Raw genomic sequence first — 23,199 nt, 5'->3', positions numbered from 1 at the left:
AAGTGCACTTTCTGAGCTACACCAACAACAAGAGAGACCTGGGTTGAGTTTTAGCATCAGTTCAGGTTTTAGGTTCTGTGTGTACTGATGCTTTTGTTCGTTCTCCTGGTAGCTGTTTTGCTACTTTATCTGTCATTCTGCCATGACCCTGTGGCTGTCCTGGTCTTCAGTCCAGTTTTATCAATGCTTCATGTTTTCAGACTTATCACCTCCCTCGAAACACTGCTGTGAAAATATATTTGCCCTTCTTACTTTGCTTTTCTGTCACACTCAAATGTTTCAGAGAAAACATTTTTTGTTTTAGATCAGACAATTACAAAATACAACTTTTAAATGATGGTGTCAATCCAAACCAACACACCCCTATATGTGAAAAAGCAGCAGCCTTATCAATATAATAGTTTGAATATCCATATTTTTGGATAGTGAAGTAAAATTCCACCAGCTGCTCCCACAGCTGACTCACAGAATCAAGAAATCACTTTAATGGAACCTGTCTGAGAACATGAAGCAGACTCAACACATTTCAATCTGCAGTGAAAGTCATTACCCACAAATAGAGAAGACATGGAAGAGTCATGAACCTGCCCAGTAACGGCTGGCAATCAAAGTGACCTCAACCAGGAGGCAACAAAAGATCAAGAACGACAAATAAAGCACAGCAGGTTTTCTGGCCTTGAACAGAGTCAGTGTTCATGGTTTAAGAATGAAATGAGCGACTGAGCAAAACTCATCTGTGGAAGAGTTCGAGGCCAGATGAAAACGAAGGTTAGTTTCAGGTTTTTTCCTATTTGCAACAAGAAATTCCCACTTCTGAGAACAAAGTGAAACAAAGACCCAAAACAAAAGACTAAAATCACAACATTATTATTGATTTTAGATTTTATTTTTTTTTTAAATCGCATCCGTCAATAACTCATTGACCTCTTGAAATCAATTAACATGAATTTGTTACATTTAGGTCACGCAACGTCAGTCAAGTTCGATTCATTTGATAAAATGGCATCATTGATCAGCGATGGATTTAAGAGATTAAAAGGTTTGCCCATCCTCTCCATGTTGTTGACACACTCTAACGCATTACGGTCATTAGCATTATCCGACTCATCAATAAGCACTTGGGTGGACCATCAATCTTCCCCTGTTGACCCTCAGAGGACGCTGGTCCAGGTCTCTGGAAACCCAGAGCAACCGCGGTGTCACTCCTGATCCAGTCCTGGTGTTTTTTGGACAATGAGAGCTTCTGTCTCTTTAAGCACTCTCCTGTGTGTCAGTGTGGCGGTTCGTTACAGTGATCTTTTTTGTCGGGTCTGTTGACTTGATCAGTCTCTGAAGGGTTCTGCGTGGGGGCAGATTTTGGAAGAAAAAGAAACGCCATCAATTTTCTCTTGAGTTGGAGGTTTATCCTGTATCCGTCAACTTCAGTAATGTCTTGTACAGAGTTATCATTTATACATGCAGTGTAGGTGTAGCTCTGAGTGTGTGACAGTGTAAATGTCGGATATGGCGGTGTCAGTGCCAGTCAGCCAAAAGACTATGGCGGTGTCAGCGTATGACAGCGTGATGTGAAAGAGTGCCGCAGTGAATGACGATGTCTGCACTCAGAAACCAGCAAGCTGTCCCACAGAAGAACCGGTGGAAGAAATGAAAAAAGACAGGAAGTAGAAAGAGATGCTACAGTTCATCATGTAGGAGCTCTTCCTCGACGTTGTCCAAAGCGCCCATCAGCAGCAGGGCTCCAGTGGCGTTATCTCTAACAAAGATGATGAACGGATGGTCGGCGTAGAACAGCTTGGGTCGCTCTATGTTCTCCTCCTCTAGATCTGCGTCCTGCTCACCAGCTGTGGGATCGAGCTCTAAGGAAGCCCAGTGGAGGGCGCCACCCAGGTGAAGCTTCCCTTTGCTCTTGTCGGACATCCTGGAGAAGTCGGCTGCCTTCTGGTCCCAGGCGTCACTCAAACCCAGAGAAGAAAGATGTTTCTGGAATTGGACAAAAACACAAGTCATCAGAGCATGTTGAACATGGACATAGAAGAAGAGGCGCCACATTGACTTTGTTGCCCTCCCTTGGCATCTTCCATATTGTGAGTACCAACGTCTCCATGGAAATGAGTTTCCTTTTAATTATGCCTGGTAACCAGGATTTCCAAATAAAGACTGAAGTGTTGATTCATCTGACTTTAACTATTCTTTAGCTATCATTAAATAAATTCTCTTTTAGGGCTGACAGTGGCTGGCACTGAGACTAAAAGGAATATTATCTGCAAATGAAAATAAGAGAAAACCGAATGAGAGTGTGTGCTTAAAATCCACCTAAATTACAGTAACGTATCAGGGAACAAACAGCAAATTAATAACTTTAACATAGTGCTTAAATTGTCTTTAATTTTGCAATTTTGTCTCATCAAAAATTACTATTTAGGGGTAGAAGTGAAACCATTAATCCATGGTTGGACGGCTAGAAAAATAGACATAAAAAAATATTTTGAGGTTGAACAGAAGGGACACATAGGGCTAAAACAGAGAACTCAGCAGTTGGTGCTAGCTAGATAAACACAAATCAAAAAATCCAACATTAAAATACCAGTGGAGACATGTAAACACCGGTAAATTATAGTGGCAGTAAAGATTGTTTCATTGAGTGTCTAAATTGGTTCCACAAGCTATTAAAAAGAGATGTAACTAAAAGCAAGTTATTTTCAAACTTTACGTTGTTTAATATCTTAATATGCTAATTTTGCAAAAAGATTCAATAAATATTATTTTACATGGACTGAACTTGCAGCATTTTTCCACACAAATGAACACATTTATACAGCGACACGCAGCTTTGTAAGTGCATTGCACATCAACATGCAACAGGAGAAAGCTGGAATTGAACCACGACCTCCTGGTCACAAGAGAAATGCTACACCTGCTGACCAGGGGTATGAATAGTTTGGAGCTTAACTGTGTGTAAATATAGAAATAGTTGTAATATTGTGTCTTCATTGACATTTTTTTATTTCTGTCCTTCATTTACAGTCCAGTTGCTAAATCCTCAGAATGACTGTAGCCTGATCTGTAGCCTGTGGAGCAGAGCGTCTGCGTACTCTCCTCTCTACATGTTCTCAAATCAGCTACCCCTGAATCTCCAGGCCATCCGACTCGGAGACGTCCTGCAAAGTGTATGCAAACAAGCAGCTGCCAAGACGCTGATAAATTATGCACTCAGGGAGACCAAACGACGAGTGGGAGGGAAAGAATATTTTAAAATTTTTATGATGCTGTGACATTCAGAAGTGGAGACGTGCTCCTTCTCCTGAACCTCGTCACGTGATTAACCCGAACTCAACGCACCCTCCCAAAACACTAACTTTTCCGACGGGGGGCTTCGGCGTGCCGCTTATTGACTTAGCATCCCAAAAAAAGCCCGGGAGTCGGGGAGAACACTGACAGTTGCCCTTGTTGTGATCTGGCAGAACAAAGTAGGCGACAGGCCGAGAGGAGACGGAAGGAGGAAGCAGAGGATGAATAATTTAAGAGTGATGCCCCGTGACCTCAGCACCTCCTTTGTTTTGCCTCTGATATGAATTCCACAGAAAGTCGCCGGCGTGACAGGTAGTTTATCCTCCCGTGGCAGAAGGCCACTCACAGTGACAGGCTTCTCTGGGGGCCACATGAGAGCACATGGGTGGGGTGTGGTGGTGGGAGGGGGGGTGCATGTGTGGCCGCGCGAACCCATGTGTGGGGAAAGCCGCGGCAAGAAGCTGAAGAGGAGACGGGAGGGTGACAACGTGATTTCCTGGCACGCTTTGAACTTCCGCTGAGTAAACCGAAGACATCTCTTAAATCATCTGGATGGGTACATTTTCTGTGCCTCCATGACGTTGTCAGGACCGATTTTGGAGATAATCTATACAAATTATCTGCTTTTCTACATAACTACTCGCAGAAAAAAAAAAATGACCCTGGATCAAGAATTACAGGGATATTCAGATGTGTCCTTAATACAAAACCTCCTTCCACAGAAACTCAAGTGCCACCTCCAGCTCTAATGCACTTCTATTGTGTTCATCCATTATTACTCCACTTTTACTCTTTCCTTTCCCCCGCCACCACTACATCACTGCCTTCCTCTGCTGCTCCGCCACTCGCCTGGCGTCGCCCATCCTTCATCTGACCCTCTGCCTGTACTTTATCCCCTTTTTGTTCCTGACTTGGTATTTTTTCTCCTCACCTCATTCTTCTTTGACAGGCTTGCCGTTGCAGTTACTCTGTGCTCTAGCAACTTTTCGGTCTCCATTTCAAGCTTTCTTAATGTTGGAGGAAACAATAAAAAAGCTTTTGCTCAAATTGTACAAGATGAATGACAGTGCGTGCTGAATGACTTGGATTCTTACAGGTTTCCTGATAGTTTATTTCCTGGTTTCCATGAATATTTTCAATATCTCTTGTTGAAAATAGTAAAACACTGAAGATTTCTTTTTGTTATTATTTTCTCTAAAAGGTTGCATTAATGGACAGACAACACACACAAATATAAAAAAAATTGAGGATGTTTTTTAGAAGAAACTAAAAATAATTAAACTGGAATTTTGAGTTCTGAATCTTTTGTGGAAAAATTCAGTCATAAATCAAAAATTTAAAACCAAAGTTAAAACTTTTTAAAAATTTGTTCTCAGTTCACTTTTGTCCAGACGATAAACGAAACTCACTTAGGTCATCTGCCTTGACATCTGTGCATTTATATTCGCCATTCTTTACCAAGATTATATCAAACTAATCCATCTACCACCACCAATATTGAAGAACATTTTTATGTATTTATACATTATCTCTATTTTAAAGTATTGCCTTAAAAGTAAAGTAATACTTTTAAATGCCAACAAAAAATCTACAGTAATTGTTGCATTTACATTTTTCTTTCCTCTCTCTTGTTTAGTAATTTAGTTATCACTTCAGTACAGGGGCCAGGGCCAGCTATGGGGACACTGGCCCCCGTTGGCCCCTGTCTCGGTCCGCCCATGCTCAGGTTTTGTTTTCTAGTTAAGCAGTAATAGAGCAGCATTAAAAGCTTAGTAATCAACAGTTGGAGATTTTTATTCTACCAAAACCATTTACCAAATATAGCTTTCTTATTAGAGACTGTGTAGCTGTATTTTTTGTCTTTGCCAAGTTTAGTGTTGAAATATGTCAGCCATTAAAACTGAAAGTGAAAATTACAAACATATGTCTAAACAATACAGGAATACAGTCCAAGTTTACACACTGCAAAAACACAAAATCAGTCATTTCTGTCTAGTTTGTAGAGCAAATATTTCAGTACACTTGAATTAAGACAAAACTGATTTATCAACAACATATAGTAGCTTGTTTTAAGTCAATTCTTTAATATTGATGAAAAAATAAAAGTTCGGCAGATTATTTCACTTATAACAAGATATTTTCTTATCTCAAATAATCTGCTAGTGGTACTTTTTTCCATTAATATTAAGGAATTATTGATTTTTGATACAGGACAAAGAGTGGCATCAGAACCAAGGTCCTTAATGTTTATTTAAAAAGTCACTATCACATAAAATGAGCCAGTCTTTGCTCTTTATGAGGATTTGCTCTTGATATATTGTCTCATTCAGGCCTTAAATTAACTTTAAATAACATCAGATCAAACTAAACTTCATTCTACATAAATACGTTTAGAGTGCTGCATGCTCAGAGCTGCTTTTGATTGTTGTGTTTGAGTGAGCTATAAAAGCTCAGTCGTTCTCCACTCTTGAAATATGTCAGTCATTTTTCTAAATCATAGTAATGGCCCACAATATTTGTGCATAATTGCAGGTCAATTTTGTTAAAGGTGAAAAATCAACCACATTTAGTCACCTGCTATGCAACCAGTGCGTTGACCTTTTTATTAGCATTATTTTTCAACAAAATCAGTTATTTAAAGCAACATTGATCATGTAAATTACAGTCAGAACTTTAGAGAGCTGAATCTTTTGGTCACTGGTCAGTTTTGCAACAAAGGAAAATAATAATAAAAAAATCCACTAAATCCAGAGACAGCTTTGTCACCTGCTGAATAATCAGTGCACCTGTTTTTTCTTTTTTTACAAAAAACAAAATATTTTTATAATATAAACAGCCCAAATCAACTTCAAACGACAAGATCGGCTAATCTGATAATCCTTTACATTCCAGCAAAGCAAAATAAAATAAATAAAAGTAACAAAAAATCTTTGCTTAGTTGTTTTTGGAAGCGGTGAAATGTGAAACCGAAGGGATCAAGAAGCAGCACGGGGGACGAGATGTAAGAGAAGCCCTGCAGAGGTGTGGCACTGCATTATTTCGGGAGGAAAACCTCTGGGAGGTGCTCTTTGCCTGCCCTTTCTCTTCGGCGCTCCGCATGAATCTTAGATGGAGGAGCTCTGGGAGGACTGCTGATGCCCCACACGCGGCGTCCACGAGACATTTGTCTGCGAGTGGGAGCCGGAGGAGCTGTCAGCTGCCGGTTTCTTCCTCCTGTGAACATCTGCGAGGCCTCTTCGGCACGCGGCACTGTGAACGCTAACCAGGCCTGAAGAAGCAAACCGTCCGCCCCCGGGCACACATAACCCCCACCATCACATTATTTCACCTTAATGGCTGGACAAACTAAGTAGCTTTGTGTATTTATTATAGTGCAGGGGTTGTGGAAAGGGCAGTTTGGGACACCTAGGGCATGATAGAGGATCTGTGAGGAATCGCTGCAGCTTTTAAAAGCGAGCCTTAATTATGGCTCGGCGAAAAAGAAACTGATCAAACAGAGACTCTTAAGGAGAAGATCTTTTTTCCACTGCTGCAGGCAAACCACGTGATATGAACTGGGAAAAGACGCCAAGATCAAAACCTAAGAATTACAAGATAATGGCTGTCCACCAACAGACAGCTGGTGTATCCTGTCAGAGAAACTAAAGTGAAAAAACTAAACAAAACAGGTAAGCTGAAAATTTCTCGTGTAATTGGTTTATTTACAGCCCCATTTGTGCCATTTCTTTTGTTTTGTTTTTTTATTGTCTTTTGTGAAGTTTTAGATCTACAAACTGCATATTGCATTTTTTTTTTCTTTCTGTTTTTTTTTTTTTGTTTTGTTTTGTTTTTTGGAATGGCAAGCAGTGAAAGTGGAAATTTTCCCCAAGGGTATAATTAAGCATTTTTTGTTTCCAAGTTAATCTGGCAAAAAAACTCCCTGCTCAAAATGAAAACTGACATCCATCAAAAAAAATAATCTCTTGCTAATTCTTTGTACAAATATTTGAGAAAAGGCAATCAAATATATAAAAAAATAAAGATTTCAAGGTGATATTGAGTGAGAAAGCAATGGGGGAAAAAAAAAAGACAGTAAATTGCATAAAGACCCAGAGCAAAGGGGACTTTATGGAAGTAAGACTAATTTTAAAAGTTTCTATCAAATCATCTCACAATTTCAGAGATAATTTTCAGAATGTTGCTGAATAGACAAAGTCCATTAACAAAAGCCTTCAACAGAGAAAAAATAATTTGTCTGCATAAAAGACATAAAACTGTTTCTCAGGGGCATACGCACGAGAACAATAAGATTCAGTTGCATATCTTGTCAAAGTGTTAAAATGAATATTTTGTGTGACTTCAGGTGTACTCACACTGACCTTGACTTTTGTGTCTAAGTGCTCACATATCAACAATGTCAAGACAGAGCGAGGAAGAGGAAGAATCACTATGATCATTATTTCGTAACATTGTAGCTTTATTGGCCAAACTGACCACAGGACAAAAGATTTTTACCTTTTTTTTTATTTTACAAGATCTTGGCTTAAAGATTATATTTGCAACTTGCTAGCGACGGGTTGGACATGGTGGTCTTAAAAAGATCGACATCATTAACAACATTCAGGTAGGTTATGCCATTTAAACAATAGTTGGTACTTATGGCCTGAAAACCCCTTTCACCAAACTGACCCATTGATAAGCAGCAGGATGGATCCAGGCCTTCATGCCAATTGTTATTGTGACACTTCCACCTAAACCAGTGTTTCTCAAACTTTCTCAGGCTGAGGGCCATTTAACAACACTCAGACAACCTAGCTTAAAATTGCCATCACAAAAACACGACACTGTGTTGTAACAATAATAAGAGATCTACAACTCACCTTTTCATAGGTGAAATTGAAAAATATTCTTGCAAACATGAATTTCTCAGGTCATGTAAGTAGTCTTGGTGTGCTTTTCTTTCCATCATCAGCTTTTCTTTTGAGCGACCCGCTCATAAGCTACTTATCCGTTAATATTTTTAAACACAACCCTTTCGAAAGCAAACTGTACACGTCGCACTTTGAGCTCACATCAAAGTAAATGAACGGCCATTTACATGCACTGCCTTGCTGACCTCTAGGGGACATCCACAGACCTCAAGAGGTCCAGGGACCAAAAGAAAGACCAATCTAAATGTTAAAATCAAACTTCAAAAGGCTAGAGACATGATAAAGAACCTACATTTATTGTTGACTCTGTTTTCAGAGACTTGAGAGTTGTCTTGATCTCGAGCTTTCAAGATGAGACATAGTGAAGACTTGATATGTAATAAATTCAGTCTTGAAAGTCTTGAGATGTGACTCAGACTAGGTCTTTAAAGTCTCAATACTAGACTTTGAGAAAGGCTTACTTGGTACTTAGTTGGTATTAGACTTAAAACTTGACTTGACTCACACTTTAGAGACTTAAGAACATATTAACACCAGGAAAGTCTTTTGGTTTGGACCAAAAGCAGACTTTATGTTTTTGGTTCGGTGCAGTAGTTTGCTTTCACATTGTGATTTCTTGCAAGCGAACTATAATTAGTATACAAAGCCATGTGGGTGACAGTCATTGATCCCATTGGTCAGAAAATGACTTGGGGTGGGACCAGGCACAAACCTGTAAAAAACTATCTATTTGTGCTACATTTCTATTTTGCACCTTTGTGCAAAACAGAAATGAGTGGTCCACTGCAACAGCATTTTAAATGTCAAGAGAAGACCATGCAATCGGTGTTTTGCCAAGTGATAGTCCTAATTTTGGAACGGAGTCAGAAATGTGTGCTGCAAGCTGAGTGAGACGAGCTGCTCTGAGTCAGGTGACCCATAACACGCTGGCAGCGCATTATAAAACAGAAGACCGAAGTTCAAGTATGAAAAATGTCATTTCCATACCAGAAAAGTCCTTTTGTCATAAAACACATAAAACCGAGATGAATCTTTACAAGAATGTCCTAATGTTTTCTATGCATACATTCGAGAACCTGAATAAAGTCAGCACATTCCCAAACGTTCTGACAACACTTTGTGTTGAAATATGCTCCCATGATGATTAACAGCCAGATTGCCGAATCTACAACTGATGCCATTAGAAGATTAGCTTCACCCTAAGCACCTTTTAAACCACAAATCTCGATTATCATTCTCGTGAACTGTGCTATCGGTCTGATCTGCATATTTGTCTTCAGTCTCAGTTTCCTGCAGTTTATTATTCCAAGGTGTTGAAGAAGAGGCAAATATGAAGTAGCAGTTTGGTGCAAAAATATATGCAGAGTTAAGGGAATTAGATGAGCAATTTTAGTAGTTTGTCAGCATGGAAAGAGTTTTCTACAAACCAAGTGAAAGACAATCATAGCAACAAACCTGGAGACAGACTGTCTCTGCCTCCAGAGCTCACACCTGCAGTTCCCTCTGGTTCACCACTAACCATCCGGAGACGCTGCTCTAAGCCGCTGCCACCTTGAACAAATGCAGACACGTTCTGGCTAATTCGGCGCTGCCCATAACATCCTGAGTGGGTGGCTTAAAGCATGCAGCGGCTCTGGCATCATCCCGGCTTCATTTCATGGAGCCACTGATGATGCGGGCTCAGAGGAAGAAATAAACAAAAAGCTCTATTTCTCACGGCTCCCTTAAGACTTCAAAGCCTCTCTCTTCCTTTATTGGATCTCATCAGCTCCACTGGTGTATTATCTCCATGGGCTTTTACCTCTTTTGCATGGTCAATATGCTCAGTGTCTCATTCAGCTTGTTCGCGTACACACAAGAACAGCTTGTTTTTATTCCGCAAGGCCATATCGGCACAAGAAAAGAAAAAAAAAAGAGGTGAAAGAAAGGAGCTTTTGCTTTTAGCAAGCAGCTACACAAATGAAGCACATCTGGTTAATTCATACGTGGGTCTGACAACGCTGCGTCGAAACAGCAGCCCCTTCGACACTGTACACGGCGGACTGAGCTCTTGTAAATATTTGATGCCCTCTTGACCTCATTAGCTATGATTGAGTGAGCTCTGTGGCGCACACTCATATGTCTTAGTCACCGGTTGGAGATCCAGCCTCAGCATTGGCCATTAGTGTGTGCGGGTGTGTGTCCTGGTCAGAGGAGGATCACTGAGGGAAAAGGGTGGCTTATCGCTGACCTCTTGTTAAGAGGGCTCTTCGTCTCCGACCGCGGACCCCCGACGTAATGTGCCCTTCGGAGGAAAACACCACAAATTGGAAAACGGAGGGAAAAAAAAAAGAGAAAGCTAAATTTAACCGCTATTTATAGTTTCGTGTTACGCTCTCCACCTTGTCCCTGAGCAATCTTTGACCCCCTCTGCCACCACGCTCCTCCACATCTCTCGCTCACTTCCCTGCCGAATGTCACTTCCATTTAGGTCAGAAGGGCTGAGATACACTTGCTCGGTGATAGCATATTAGAGGAACATGTGAGTCCCACAAAAAAAAAGGGAAAGGATTTAGATCTCTGGGACTGATAAGAGGGCGAGGACAGGGGTGAAACAGGAAATGGGCGCATCTGGATGGGAGGGGGTCAGAATCTGCTCAACCTGACTCAAAGGAGGCTGATTTTGTTTGCTCTCATACACGGTCACACACACACGACACACACAGACATAACAATAATCATCTATTTGTCCAGATGCTGCCCTCTAATCTCAAGGCTATGGCCGACCCAAGCGCTGACAGACAGAGTGGTAAACAGAATTAACCAACGGTGATGAGCAATTATTTGCCAGACGCAGTTGGAAGAATAACCATCAATGAAGACATGCCGGGCTGTCACCGGCCAGAGGGCAGAGCAGCTCAGCCTGATTAGAAAATCTCACGGTATGGTGAGAGCACACGACACGGTAAAAATCTCAGAATGTAAAACATGATCAGCCGTAATTTATACTGCTGTAATAACTGCATTACCACATTTGTTATTACAGTTATATATGGCATCTATTTACTCACATTTGACAGACTCAAACCCTGTAGACACTACTGGGTTTGAGAGACTTACATTCTTTTGAGGTGTGACTGAGAATCAAAGGTTTTACTGTTGTACTTGTTTACTAAGAACAGCCTTCACATATTATAAACTGTTTTAAAACTATAACAGTGTAGAATATTTCAGTTAAGGTTTCAGTTAAAAGACGGATCAGTAAAAAATAAAATCAAAATTAAACTCTTCTAAAGCCACAAAAAAATAAAAGGAAAAATGGTAATGGTTCGTATTTACATGTCGTATGGACATTGTCCTACATATTGCTTTCATTTGACAGTTTAACCGTAAACGTAATATAATGAACAGATTATATCAGCTGCTTCATAGAAGCTAATACAATACTAGCTGAAATTATATTAGTTAATATATCATATTAGCAACAGTTATCATAATCTTAGCTGATATATCAGTTAATATAACAACTGATATAATATGCTATTATATTAGCTATCTGCTTAGTAGCTGTAGATTTGTGAGGAAATGTGTAGTTGGCTTTGTTCAGCCAGCTGACCAGCAGTGCAACATGCAGGAGACTGTTAGGCTGTGTCTTTTTGTCTCGCATCTTATTAAAACTGCAGGAACAGTACCATTCCTGCGGGAGATTTATTCAAACCTTGCTATAACCGGACAGAGGTAACCTGCCGAAGCCTTTTTCATCACTATTCATCAAACACACCTGGGCTGTGATGACTCAGAAAATCACAGGCCAAATTTGAGTACATAATCAAAACACTGATTCATAAATTTACAGGTATTACAACAATTTTTTTTCCCCCTTCAAACTCTTTGACAAACTCTTTCATGGCCACAGCCGTGTCACCAGGAGTCGTTTCAGGCTTCGGCACTAGATTACAGCCGCCTCCTCCTCCCCCGGAGCGTCCCGACAATGTTAATGTCAAAAGCTTGTTCTTCAGGGCACGGCCAGCAGAGCAACATGGCAGTGTAGCTCTACAAAGATGTTTGTCAAACTAGAAACGAGGGCAGAGCAGATTTCATTAGTCCGTGATGAGGTTACAGCGTGCACACAAGGAGGACATGGTAATCGGTTTCAGTCAGCATGCCCTTCCTCTGGGAAAAAGCTTTTACTTCCATGTCATCTGTATACGTCTGGTCCAACTATTCTTCCAGTCTGTCTCTTTTTTTTTTTTTTTTTGCTCCTCATGTCTTTGTCACCATAAGCTGCAGTTCAACATTTATAGAGCAAAGGTTGAAACTGAGTCTTTCAGAAAGCTGAGAAACAAAGTCGGATTTGGGTTGCAACTGCCTGTTGTGTGAAGAGTCTCCAGAAGGCAAAAAGGCAATTTTTCAATATTTGTGAAATTAACAGATAATAAGTCTTCAAACAGATTCAAAGTTAAAAAGTACTGAGATGTTCAGAGTGTTTTAAAAAAATGCACAAACAAAACCAGAGTCTGAAAAATCTAAATCCGAAAAAGTAAAGAACTTTGCAAAGAGCAACAAACTACCAAAGCTCATTTATTTATAGATCTGGCCACAATTAGATAGTCAGATGTGTTTGATTTGCAGCACCTGGCTGCTGCTTTCCCACTTAAATCCAATAACAGCAATGAAAGCATGGCTGGTGTCAGACGTGCACAGAATTTCTGTACAGTTTGTGAAAAGAAAATCATAATAGTGTGGAATCTATTTTTGAATTTGTGGTCAGATTTGAAAAAAAAAAATATGATGTATCTACTCTCTTTGGATTCTTTAGACAGACTGTTTCAATATTTTTTTTTTCCAAAAACCGAAATGCATTTAATTTATTTAATTCTGACTTGGTATTTTAAAACTCCTTTTAAATTATGCTATCTCTTTTAATAAATCTTTTTTTTTTTTGCATATCTGCTGGTTCTGTACTATTATGTAATTTTAAACATAACTTGCAGGGCATTACTGTCCACTAAGTTGCAACATTTCAATCATTTGAAGTTTATTTGAAATACAAAACAAAAAAAAATGTATACAGTAGATAATAAATCTTGATAAACTTGGGTGATATTTAATTTATTATGAATGAAGATAAAAATGACTCCAACCTCAGGAGAATAACTGTCCAGCATCACCTTCCTTCACATCTGAAATTGCAGCATTTATAATCGGATTTAAGCCAGTCTTTGAATAAGCCAAGACTTTTGTAGCATGAGCATCGTTACTCAGAGACAAACTATGCTGAATTAAAGTAAGTACTTTAAAATATCACAAAAATGAACTAGAAATAACACTGTTTTGTTTCATGCTTCAACATGCAGAAGCTCTGTCAGCACTGATGAAAATTCTTGCATAATTCCCATTCTGAAGCTTCTTAAAAGTAAGGAATAAAAACATTTATGTTGATAAATAGCACCGCTCCATCAGAAAACAGTGAAAACTGTCATGCAGCTAACATCGGTGCACCAACCTGCAGACTGAGTGAGCTGGTGATGTTTGCCTTGGGCAGAGAAAGGGCCACACCGGTAACGGCGGTTCTTTCCAGCCACTTTGACAGCAGCTCTGGGGTCAGCAGCTTGTCCAGCCTGGCCAGATTTTCCACATGAAAGGGCAGCAGGAGCACAAGGCTGGCCTTGCCTCCCCACAGAGTCGTCTCCAGAACCTGCACCATGTTTTCAACATCCTCATGGAAGCGATACCGACCTGCAGGAGGGGTGAGAGAAGATCACAGCATTGAGGACAGGAGCATTTTATATTTTACTACTTCAGTGTTGAAGCTCTCAGCAGACATGTTTTTTTTTTTACAGCCACTTGAGTTTGCGCCGTTCGACACGGCTGAACTCCAACAGGAAGCCAGACTTTCAAGCTGGAGCCATAAAGTGAACTAAGTTTCTCTCAAATTGAAGTTGACATTATAAAAATAGCATTAAAATGAGCACAATGCATCTTTCTGACGTCTTTTACTGCCTTAATGGCACAAATTCACTCTGCCTTGTTGTTGTTTGAAGACAATCCATAAAATATAGAGAGCATGCTTAATAAATCATAAGGTGCACCATGATAAATGGGTGGGAAACAGATTGGACCTTACAGAAGCTGAATCTCTTTTACTTTCAGTTATTTAACATCAAAAAGCAGCCAGCTGCATGTTTTTATCTTTCATGTCTTTACCTGCTCTGTGCATCATAATCACTTTGGTGTATTTCTTCCCCAGGAAGGTGCGACGATCGGCGCTCTCCTCGCTCAGCTCCCACTGCCACAGCCCTGAACACACAACCACATCTTAAACGCAAGGGGGGAAAAAAGCCATGAAAATCATTGAAAGTTGTAGATGATTAAAGGGACTCAAAAGGACACGACATCCCTAAGAATACATGCGGGCCTCTTACGGCAACACAGAGCATGAATTATCGATCATTTACTGCCAATTAAACAATGTAAACCTCTCCCAAAGCTGCTGAGTTTTGCAGAGGCTGTTATAGAGTCCAGAAGGCCACTGTGTACTGTTCATTGTCCGACATGTCCCACTTGGCCCTGCTAACTCCCCCCATGACAGCTGTCAGTTTAAGAGGGGCTGAGAGCAGTGGAATTACTGTTGTAATAACCTCAAAACACACTTTCAGAGCCGCCGGACCATCACAGTGTGTGTCTGTGTGTCCGAGTGTGTGGGTTGACGAAATTATGACCATTTGGGCCTTTGTGAATGACACTTCAGACCGGCTTTGGCAACAACAAATGATGACTCATTACTGATTAATCTTTTGGAAAAATCTCCACTCTCAGCACACAATGCTACGGAGTGAAGACAGTTTGATAACTTATCGTGATCAAAGGCTCAGATTAAAAGGAGTGTGAAGCATCATGTTTTGTTCCCATTGTTGGATGATTGATCTGATTTGGAGGCAAAACGTACGCAAGGTGACATTTTACAGATTGCGGCCCCTAAAAAAAGACTGACAATAAAAACTCAAAGAGCCTCCTTTTGGCTCTTTGCAGAAAAAAACTTCAGACAACTACAGCCTGTTTCAACAACAAAATCAAATTAAGAAAAAATAAATATTTTACTATGTGTGTTGTTTTGACCTTTTTATACAACTTTTGTCCATTTCAATTAGACTAAGCAAAAAAAGAGGAAGGCGATGTAGAAAATAAACATTTTCAGATTAATGACGAACCTCATATTTTGATGTATTTTTACATCCCTTCATCTTATTTAATGTTCTAATAGTCCAGGAGAAAACCAGAACGTTACTGCTCGTTTTACAACAAAAACATCAACATTCACACAGCCAAGTGTTGATGCCATCTTTACCACCAATACCAGATGATGCAGCTTCTACACATGCAGAAGATCATACTTAATAGATTCTGACCTTTAATTAACCAGATAAAACTCCTATGAAATCCAGATCTCATTTTACAGAAAGACTAGCATTTCCATAATTCACATCCTTAAAAAAGACAACATTTTAGTTTGCGCAATAAATAAATAAATAAATGAGGCCAACAATTGTGCCCTAAAAAGAAATTGTTGCTTTTTGACAGCAGTTCCTTTTTCCTTCTGGTAATCAACGTTTTCCAACATATTTAAAGTTTACTAGTAGTAATAAAAGACAAAGTGAGACATATTTGGGAACATTCACAAACAGCAAAAGTGGAAATATGGAAAACAGTGTTGATGCCGATATCTTAAAAAAAAAAAAAAAAAAAAAGATGTTGTCCGGTCTAAAACATTCCAGCGAAAATCTTAAAAGCTTTCCCTGATGAAACTGATGAGACTTGACAGAACTATCCAACTTTGAAAACCATTCTGGAAAAAGGCTTAATGATCAAACTGGTCAAAGCTAAAACCTCAACTCCATTCATATTTGCTGGAAGACATAAAAAAAAGTCAGCTGGTCACTTACTACAAAATCTATGTGGCCAATGTACTTCTGAGCCTGTAAGTATAATTCTGACCGATTCTGAAAATGGACCTTAACTTTAAACTCCTGTGTCCTATTTTTATTCCTTAAAATAATTAAAATGTTTAACTGGTTCATAATCTCACCCTGGAAATTCATTTGGAAGTAAATCTTTAAAAGCTAAAAATCACTGACATTTACGCACATGAATGAATAAAAACCTTTGACTGCAACTGTGCTTCAACTTTCAGCAAAAGTCCAGACTGAAATCAGTGAGAGTGATCAATTTTTCTCCGCTTCCTCATCAACTTCTGATTGCGTGGCGAAGTGGGCTTTCAGAAGCTATTATTTGAGGATAAATATGCAGGGACTTGTTTCCCCCCCTGTGCTCTTGCATTACCTTGTGTAACTTTGCCTCGCCTGTTCCTTTCACTGTATTATTTTTCTTCCACTGTCACCGGTGTTTCTCTCCAACAAAACAAAGCCTGAATTAATTAACCAGCATGTACAAGAACTCCCAAGACGAGCTTCTGAAGCACCAATATTTCCGTTTCAACCACGTCAGCCAAAGTCCCTTAGTTTACTGTTCTTAGAGTTTTGCTCCTTAATTTAACCCTGCCCAATCCCCCCAGTGTTTCTTTGTATGCAACCCATTCACAAATCTATGTCTGTCCTTAGTTAAAAAAGAAAGAGCTCACCACCAACCACTGACCTGGTCCTCCATCTAGGAAGTGTACGTTCAAAAGATTCTGACTTTGTTCCCCCAACAAGTGAACACAATCTAGCTAAACTGCTAAACAGCAGCTCCTCTTCAGTGTAGAAGTTGCAACTGACTAAAGAACAAAATAAAAAAAGTGTCTTTATATCAGATGGATGTCTTGATATGAAGAAAAAGAAAACAAAAGAGGCTGCTAAAACAGGAATCTATATTTTATAAGTCGTTTAATGTCATCTAAACGATTGACACTAATTGATTATAATTGAAATGTTGCAATTCTATTGATATAGTTAGTTGTTTTTAACACAATCAAAAAATAATAAGAATTATCAGTGAACCAATTACCCACATCGAATATTTCAGTGTATGTTCCCAGTATTTATATGATTTTTAATAAACTCAAACTCCAGATACAGATCTATTAACAGGGCCCAAAAATTGATCATTTCTTATTGCAATTTTAGAAAAGTTCTCATTGCAACCATTGTACTTCCACCCTGAACTGCAACTCACTAACGATTATTTTTTTACCTAAAGGAAAGCTGGCACCTTGTCAGAGGACAATGCCCAATCACTGCCATCACTAATTTAGGAGCCTGAAATCAAAAACAAATAAATAAAAGCAGCTAGTAGGAGCGAGAAGCAAACTATCGACCACCTCTAAATTGCGAATCAACACTATAGGAATCCAATTTTCCGTAATCTACTTTGTGTGCCGTCATGGTCTGAATAATCTAATTTATACATTTCCAACCACAAAATTAATGAACCAACGAGAATTGCTGCACGGAGAAAAAAAAAAAAAAAAAAACTAATTTCATAATAGAGTCGAATCCTCAAACAAAGGAAAATTAATTAAGTTGCTTATCAATGCCTACTTTGTTTAGAGAATGTTGTTTTTGGAGGGGGTTCTCAACCTGTCCCCACTTCAGTTGCCGATGCCTAATAAAAAGAATACCTGCAGGGGGAAAACAGCAGCAGATAGACGCAGATAAAGACGCAAACGGGGGACAAAGGAGGAGGAGGAGGAGGCAGGTGGGGGAGATAAGCGTCTGATAAATAACGACAAAAGCAAGAAAAACAAGGAGGGACGGCACAATGAGAACAAATGTAACTGAAGAATATATTTAACACGTTATCAGATTTTCTGGAGAGTGGAAACAGGAGGAGTTGCATTGACACAGTCGCTTTGAGACTGAATTCCTTTAAGGTCGTCATGAAAACGGACAATAAGCCCATTTCGTTGGGCCAGCAGGGAAAACTCCCACAGCTCCTTTTTGAAAGGAACATTTCACCTTTAACGACGCATCTCTGCTGCTACAGTGGAGGGCTGATAAGGATTAGATGGATATGTTTTGGGAATGCAGCTATTAAATCACAGATGGAGGTTCTGATGGACTGGACTGGAGCCTGAAACAATGACAACTTGCCGCCACTGCAGCCTGCCACAAAAGAACAGAGCCGAGCTGCGCCGCGACAGGCTTGGAGCGCTCCGAGCGCAGATGTGAGGCATGACGGCGAGGCAGAGGGTCCGGGCACTTGTTACTCAATTATTTAAGACGACATATCACCCCCACCCACGCCAACACCGCAAACGCCAATGAAAGATGGATTCGCTCTCAGCGACGGACCCCAGAATCATCCTTTATCCGCAGCGTCCACCAGCTGGAGTCCAATGCATCAAGGACGCGCACTCTGAGCGCAGGTGGCCATGCTGGCATGCAGCCTGCAGAGGGTATGTTGCTGTCTGAGCAGGAGAAAAATGGTGCCATATTCACATGCAAGGTTTTTGCGTCCCCCCCCCCTTCACCACCATTCAGCGCCGCAAACGGGTCCAAAATGAACAGATTGGGTAATTCAACATGACTCTGCTCTGTGCAGAGACGCTCCAGTGTTTCATGTCTATTTTATCCAAACAATTATGTAACTGGAGTATCGCCTGAATTCATCCATGCATTTTCTATACACAGTTATACCTTCCTCCAGACGGGATTCGCCCCAGACATGACAACACAAAGACACACAACTGCCTACCTTGTATTTATAGATTTGGTTTATCAGGGATGAAAACCAGTTCAGTATCTTCCAACCACAAACTTCAACGTCTTTTACTGGGATTTTAGAGAACCACACAGTAGTGCACAGCTGAACAGTTCTTTTGCTATTAATTTCTTTTAAATAATCTGATGATTGAGGTGTGTAATTGTCTTCGGCTTCTCCAAGTTAACACTTTGTCAAAAAAGGGTTTCAATTACAGCTTAATATCTTCTGGGTTATATCCATACAAGTTCACCTGATCCAGAAACTGAAATGTTTTCCCCATTGGACCAAACAGAGAACATTTGAGCATCAATTGGACTTCTGTCTGGACTTTGAATAGGCCACTGCCACACTTGAATTGAAACTCTGGCTCAGGGATGAGAGATATGGACCTCAAATTTTAAGACATTTTGTGGTCTATGTATTTACTGCATCACATTTCATAAGTAGCAGATAAGAAATTAAAGCACATTTACAACCAAATGTAGACAAAACTAATTAGAAAGATAATAAAAAGAGCAAAAGAAGAAGAAGATTGAAACTACAGAGAGATTTTTCACCAAATATTATATTTACTGCTGAGACAAATGTCCAAAGACCTCAAACTAACAGTCAAACATGGTGGTGCTGTGAAAATCCATGTCCAGCCATTTTTGTGACTTTAAGCTCGAACCAACTTGGACGATGCAGCAAAACAAAGATCCAAGGGATACAAGGAACTCCACCTCTAAATGGCTAGAGAAAAATCAATAAAGGTTTGAAATCAATCAGTCAAAGTTCACGGTCAAAATTCCTCTGATGTGGCAGGTTGAATCAATCCAGCATGGAAGAATGAGCCAAAATCCAGATTTAAGAGACTCACTGTCTGTTTTTGAAAAGTCTTCATAGCATCTGTTGCTACGAAAGGTGGCACAACTAGTTATCAAGTTTAGAGAAAAGTTCATTTTTCAAATTTTTCATCAAATGATAAAAATGATGATATTTCAAATTTCCATCAACCTTTTCTACTGACATTTAAAACTGTGCATAAAAAAAACTCCTTCATGGAAACACGGCTATTGTTACTGAAAGATAATTTAAATGGAGAAAATTTGCTTTACCTCTACCACTTTGGTACTTTCTCCCCTACAAACTATTTTTAAGAAACATATTGCTCTACCTTAACTTGTCAAGATGGGAAAACAAACTGGGACACACCTGCTCCCCAGTGTGAACATGCACCTCAACTCTACCATGCAACATGGTTGGGTTGAAAGAGGACCGCCCCAATCAAAACTCAGCACACGACTCTGCTTTACCACAAACCTTTAAAGTGAAGAGCATTTGTCAGGATCATGGCTCCAGCTTTAGCCTTGATTTCTGCCTCCAGAGGAGCCATCTCCTTCCCACTGAGCGCAGCCTCAGCCCACTCATGCAGCTGCTTCAGGTCAGCCTTGGCGTCCCCTTCCCCCAGCGTCCGGTGCTGCAGCCTGAACCGGCTCTGGATCTCCTTCGCAAAAGCCTGACTGATGGCAGGAGCCTGCTTGGTGAACACACCAGAGGATGTGTGGATCTGGAAGCTAGTCCCGTTAGCTTTAACCAAGCTTGTCAACGCCAAGGAGAGAAGTTCCCCAACAGCCTCTTTGGTCCCAGAAGGAGGCTTGAGAAGTTCTCGAATCTGCTCGGCGGTTTTACCCCCCGAGCCTTCAGACGCCGCCTCAAGCGAGGACGCCAAGAGGAGAGGGGAGAAGAGCGTGTTTACAGAGCTGGGGTCGGAGCGCAGGGCCTGGTAGAGGCGCACACCCAGAGTCCAGCTCGGGTCATTCACAAGAGGACGAAGAGAGGGGCTCACTGAGGCGGCGGGGCTCTTTGACGATTCAGTGGTGCTGCTCTGCACCAGGAAGACGAGCAGAGAAACCAGGAGGAAAACGGCGAGTCTGAACAGCATGGCGGGCCTGCAGCAGAGCACAAAACCATCAGTCTGAGGCTGCGCTCATCACAACCTTCAGGAATTTCATGTGACAAAAGCATGTCACTGCAGAATTATGAACTGGAAAGGAAATGACATACAAAGTGGTGTACATTAGTATTCAGCCCCTTTCAATGGCAAAGTAAAATCAAGTCAAGTTTATTTGTATAGCACATTTCAGCAATAAAGCAGCTCAACGTGCTTTACAACACAAAATATACTAGAGAGACTAGATATTACATTTTATATACATCAAACATGTTGATCAGCATTCTGGTTAACAGGGCTGGATGACATGGCTGAAATATAAATTCCATGTCAGTCAATAATGATAAGTATTAATTAGTTTTTTCTTTTAAATATCTAAAATGCTGCCAAACTGGAGGTGGGACCTTTTTCTGTTTTATCCACAGATTTCACTCCATGCTGTTTATTTTTTAGCTGTAACTCAGCAGGTTGTTGCTAGTTGATCCCACCGACCTGAGCCAGGCGGCCGTTAGAGGTTGAGGTTCCGTCTGCCTACATCCCCCAGAATGCTGTGCAATTCTGGGGTTAAGGAATTATTGAATGTTGAATATTCTATCAGATGTTTTCTACTGGTATTGATCACAATATATTTGTTATTGATTAGGTTTATTCATGTACCTAATTCAAAGGCACATGAATAAACACTTGGGCTTGTTTTGGTCGTTTTGCAGCTTTCTGGAAGTTTGTGGGGCATAAAAACTGTCTGCTGCTACTGCATGTTTGGTTCTGGGGGAGACCTGAGTGGTCTGGAAGGCAGATATCACAACACTGACCCCTTAAATTATTTTATAAAAACAAAAGTACTTAAAGATTGTTCTCTGAGGTACTAGGAGCCAGTGTAAGAGCTTTAGAAAAAAAGGTGCGGACCTACAAAAACATGGCCGTCCACCTCATCTGACAGGAAAAGACAGCATCAATTATGGAAGAAGCCAAACAAGGTAACTGGAGAAACAATTAGAGCCTGGACTTGGATTTCTTATCAGGAAGGATTTAATGCCACATAAACTGCCCAAAGCACCTCAAGGAACAACTTTATTTGAAGATCAACATGTTTTTTTGCCTGTGACCTTCAGGAAATAATCAGAGAGACACTGAAGAGACCCATTGTAACTCTGGAGCAGCTCTACAGAGAGCCACACGGTAGAGTCTGTCCAAAACACAACTATTGTTTCATTAATAGCACGAGTCTGGGGCTTTGAAAGGGTGGTAAAAAAAAAAAAAAGGAAGCCATTGTTGAAGGAAACCCATAAGAAGTTTACAGCTGCAACATGACAAAAATCTGAAAAGCTTCCAGGGGGGAAAGAAGGTACTTGAGCAGAGCTCTGGAGGTGGAGGATGAGAGGAACGCACCCCTCTGAGTTACAATGCAAGCAGAAGAGTGCAGCTCCATTCTTCCCTTTGAGCAGCTACTTTAGCTCGCTGTTAATATTTGAGATGAAGCTATATAAACAGCCGGAGGGTTCCCCCCGTCGCTGTTAAAACTCCTACATGCGCAAAGCGCTCCTGCAGAGCAGCAGCAGCAGCCAACTGGATGTTTTTTTGTGCGTGTGTAAATTCCTCCCCGCTTGATAATTATCTCTCCTGCAGCGCCAAAAAAAATCAAAGTGCGACAATTAAGTTCGATGAAGTAGCAAAAAAAAAAAAAAGAAGAAGAAGAAAAACCTTTTCAAACTGAACAAGCGGGTGAAATTGATACACTAAAAAGCATTCATGATGTTGGGGAGGGGGGAAAGAAAACCCCGAGTTATTGATTGAGAGGAGACGGGAAACATCTGCTGTCTGGTTCTGCCTGCTCGGTTCTGATTTCCCAAAATTAAAATAAAAACCTCCTGACGACCAACAGAGAGGAAACAGAGAAGAATGGCTCGATTTGTTCATATTTACCGTTAATTCATTCACTCGTCTCTCCCCGCAGCTCGCCTTTCTTCCTTTCTTTCAATCTTTCTTTCTTTTTTAATTTCTCTCTTTGTTTCTTTCTCTCTCTCTTCCCACCTGAGCCTCCGGAGGAAGTGATTCGCGGTACCGAACCGGAGGCTCAGACGTGGCAGGAAAGAGAGGAAGGATTTTTCCCTGTTTTTTCTCGAAACTTCCAGGCTCAGCGGACCGCGGCGAGCAGGACTGAATCTGAAGTCGAATAAAAGTCGACGCGGTTTCCAACTTGTTGCAGATGTAAGTTTTCCTATTGCTCTGAAGTAAACATGGCAGTTTAATAACTGAGTGAATAAGGCTGCAAAATCTACATAATGCACGATTTAAAGTGATAAATCTAGAGTGTGGAATATTTTTTTTTTCTTTCAATAAAACTAAACTTTCCTCGCATCATAAACCTTTTCTCAGAGGAGGAGGCTG

The 23,199-nt window shown here is 40.4% G+C and overlaps 1 protein-coding gene across 1 annotated transcript; it reads right to left on the bottom strand.

Annotated features, from left to right (window-relative positions):
* Positions 1-915: 915 nt before the first annotated feature.
* Positions 916-22,877, bottom strand: serpinh2 (serine (or cysteine) peptidase inhibitor, clade H, member 2). The gene is made up of 5 exons (XM_055051170.1): positions 22,735-22,877; positions 20,181-20,809; positions 14,385-14,477; positions 13,684-13,916; positions 916-1,980 (listed from the first exon to the last, which is right to left on the bottom strand). The coding sequence occupies exons 2-5, from the start codon at positions 20,800-20,802 to the stop codon at positions 1,675-1,677; spliced, it is 1,254 nt and encodes a 417-aa protein (XP_054907145.1). The 5' UTR covers positions 20,803-20,809; positions 22,735-22,877; the 3' UTR covers positions 916-1,674.
* Between the last annotated feature and the right edge of the window lie 322 nt (positions 22,878-23,199).

This window comes from Poeciliopsis prolifica, unplaced genomic scaffold, assembly GCF_027474105.1.
Source record: "Poeciliopsis prolifica strain line A6 unplaced genomic scaffold, Auburn_PproV2 SCAFFOLD032, whole genome shotgun sequence".
In the NCBI taxonomy this organism is placed as follows: domain Eukaryota; kingdom Metazoa; phylum Chordata; class Actinopteri; order Cyprinodontiformes; family Poeciliidae; genus Poeciliopsis; species Poeciliopsis prolifica.
This window is presented reverse-complemented; position numbering and strand designations above follow the sequence as displayed.

Excerpts from the sequence above, each read along its gene's own strand:
- serpinh2 (XM_055051170.1), bottom strand. The coding sequence starts at position 20,802 with ATGCTGTTCAGACTCGCCGTTTTCCTCCTGGTTTCTCTGCTCGTCTTC. Across the intron at positions 14,478-20,180 it reads AAATGCTCTTCACTTTAAAG|GGCTGTGGCAGTGGGAGCTG; the intron begins GTTTGTGGTAAA and ends TTGTGTGTTCAG. Across the intron at positions 1,981-13,683 it reads CCAGCTCACTCAGTCTGCAG|AAACATCTTTCTTCTCTGGG; the intron begins GTTGGTGCACCG and ends GTCCAATTCCAG.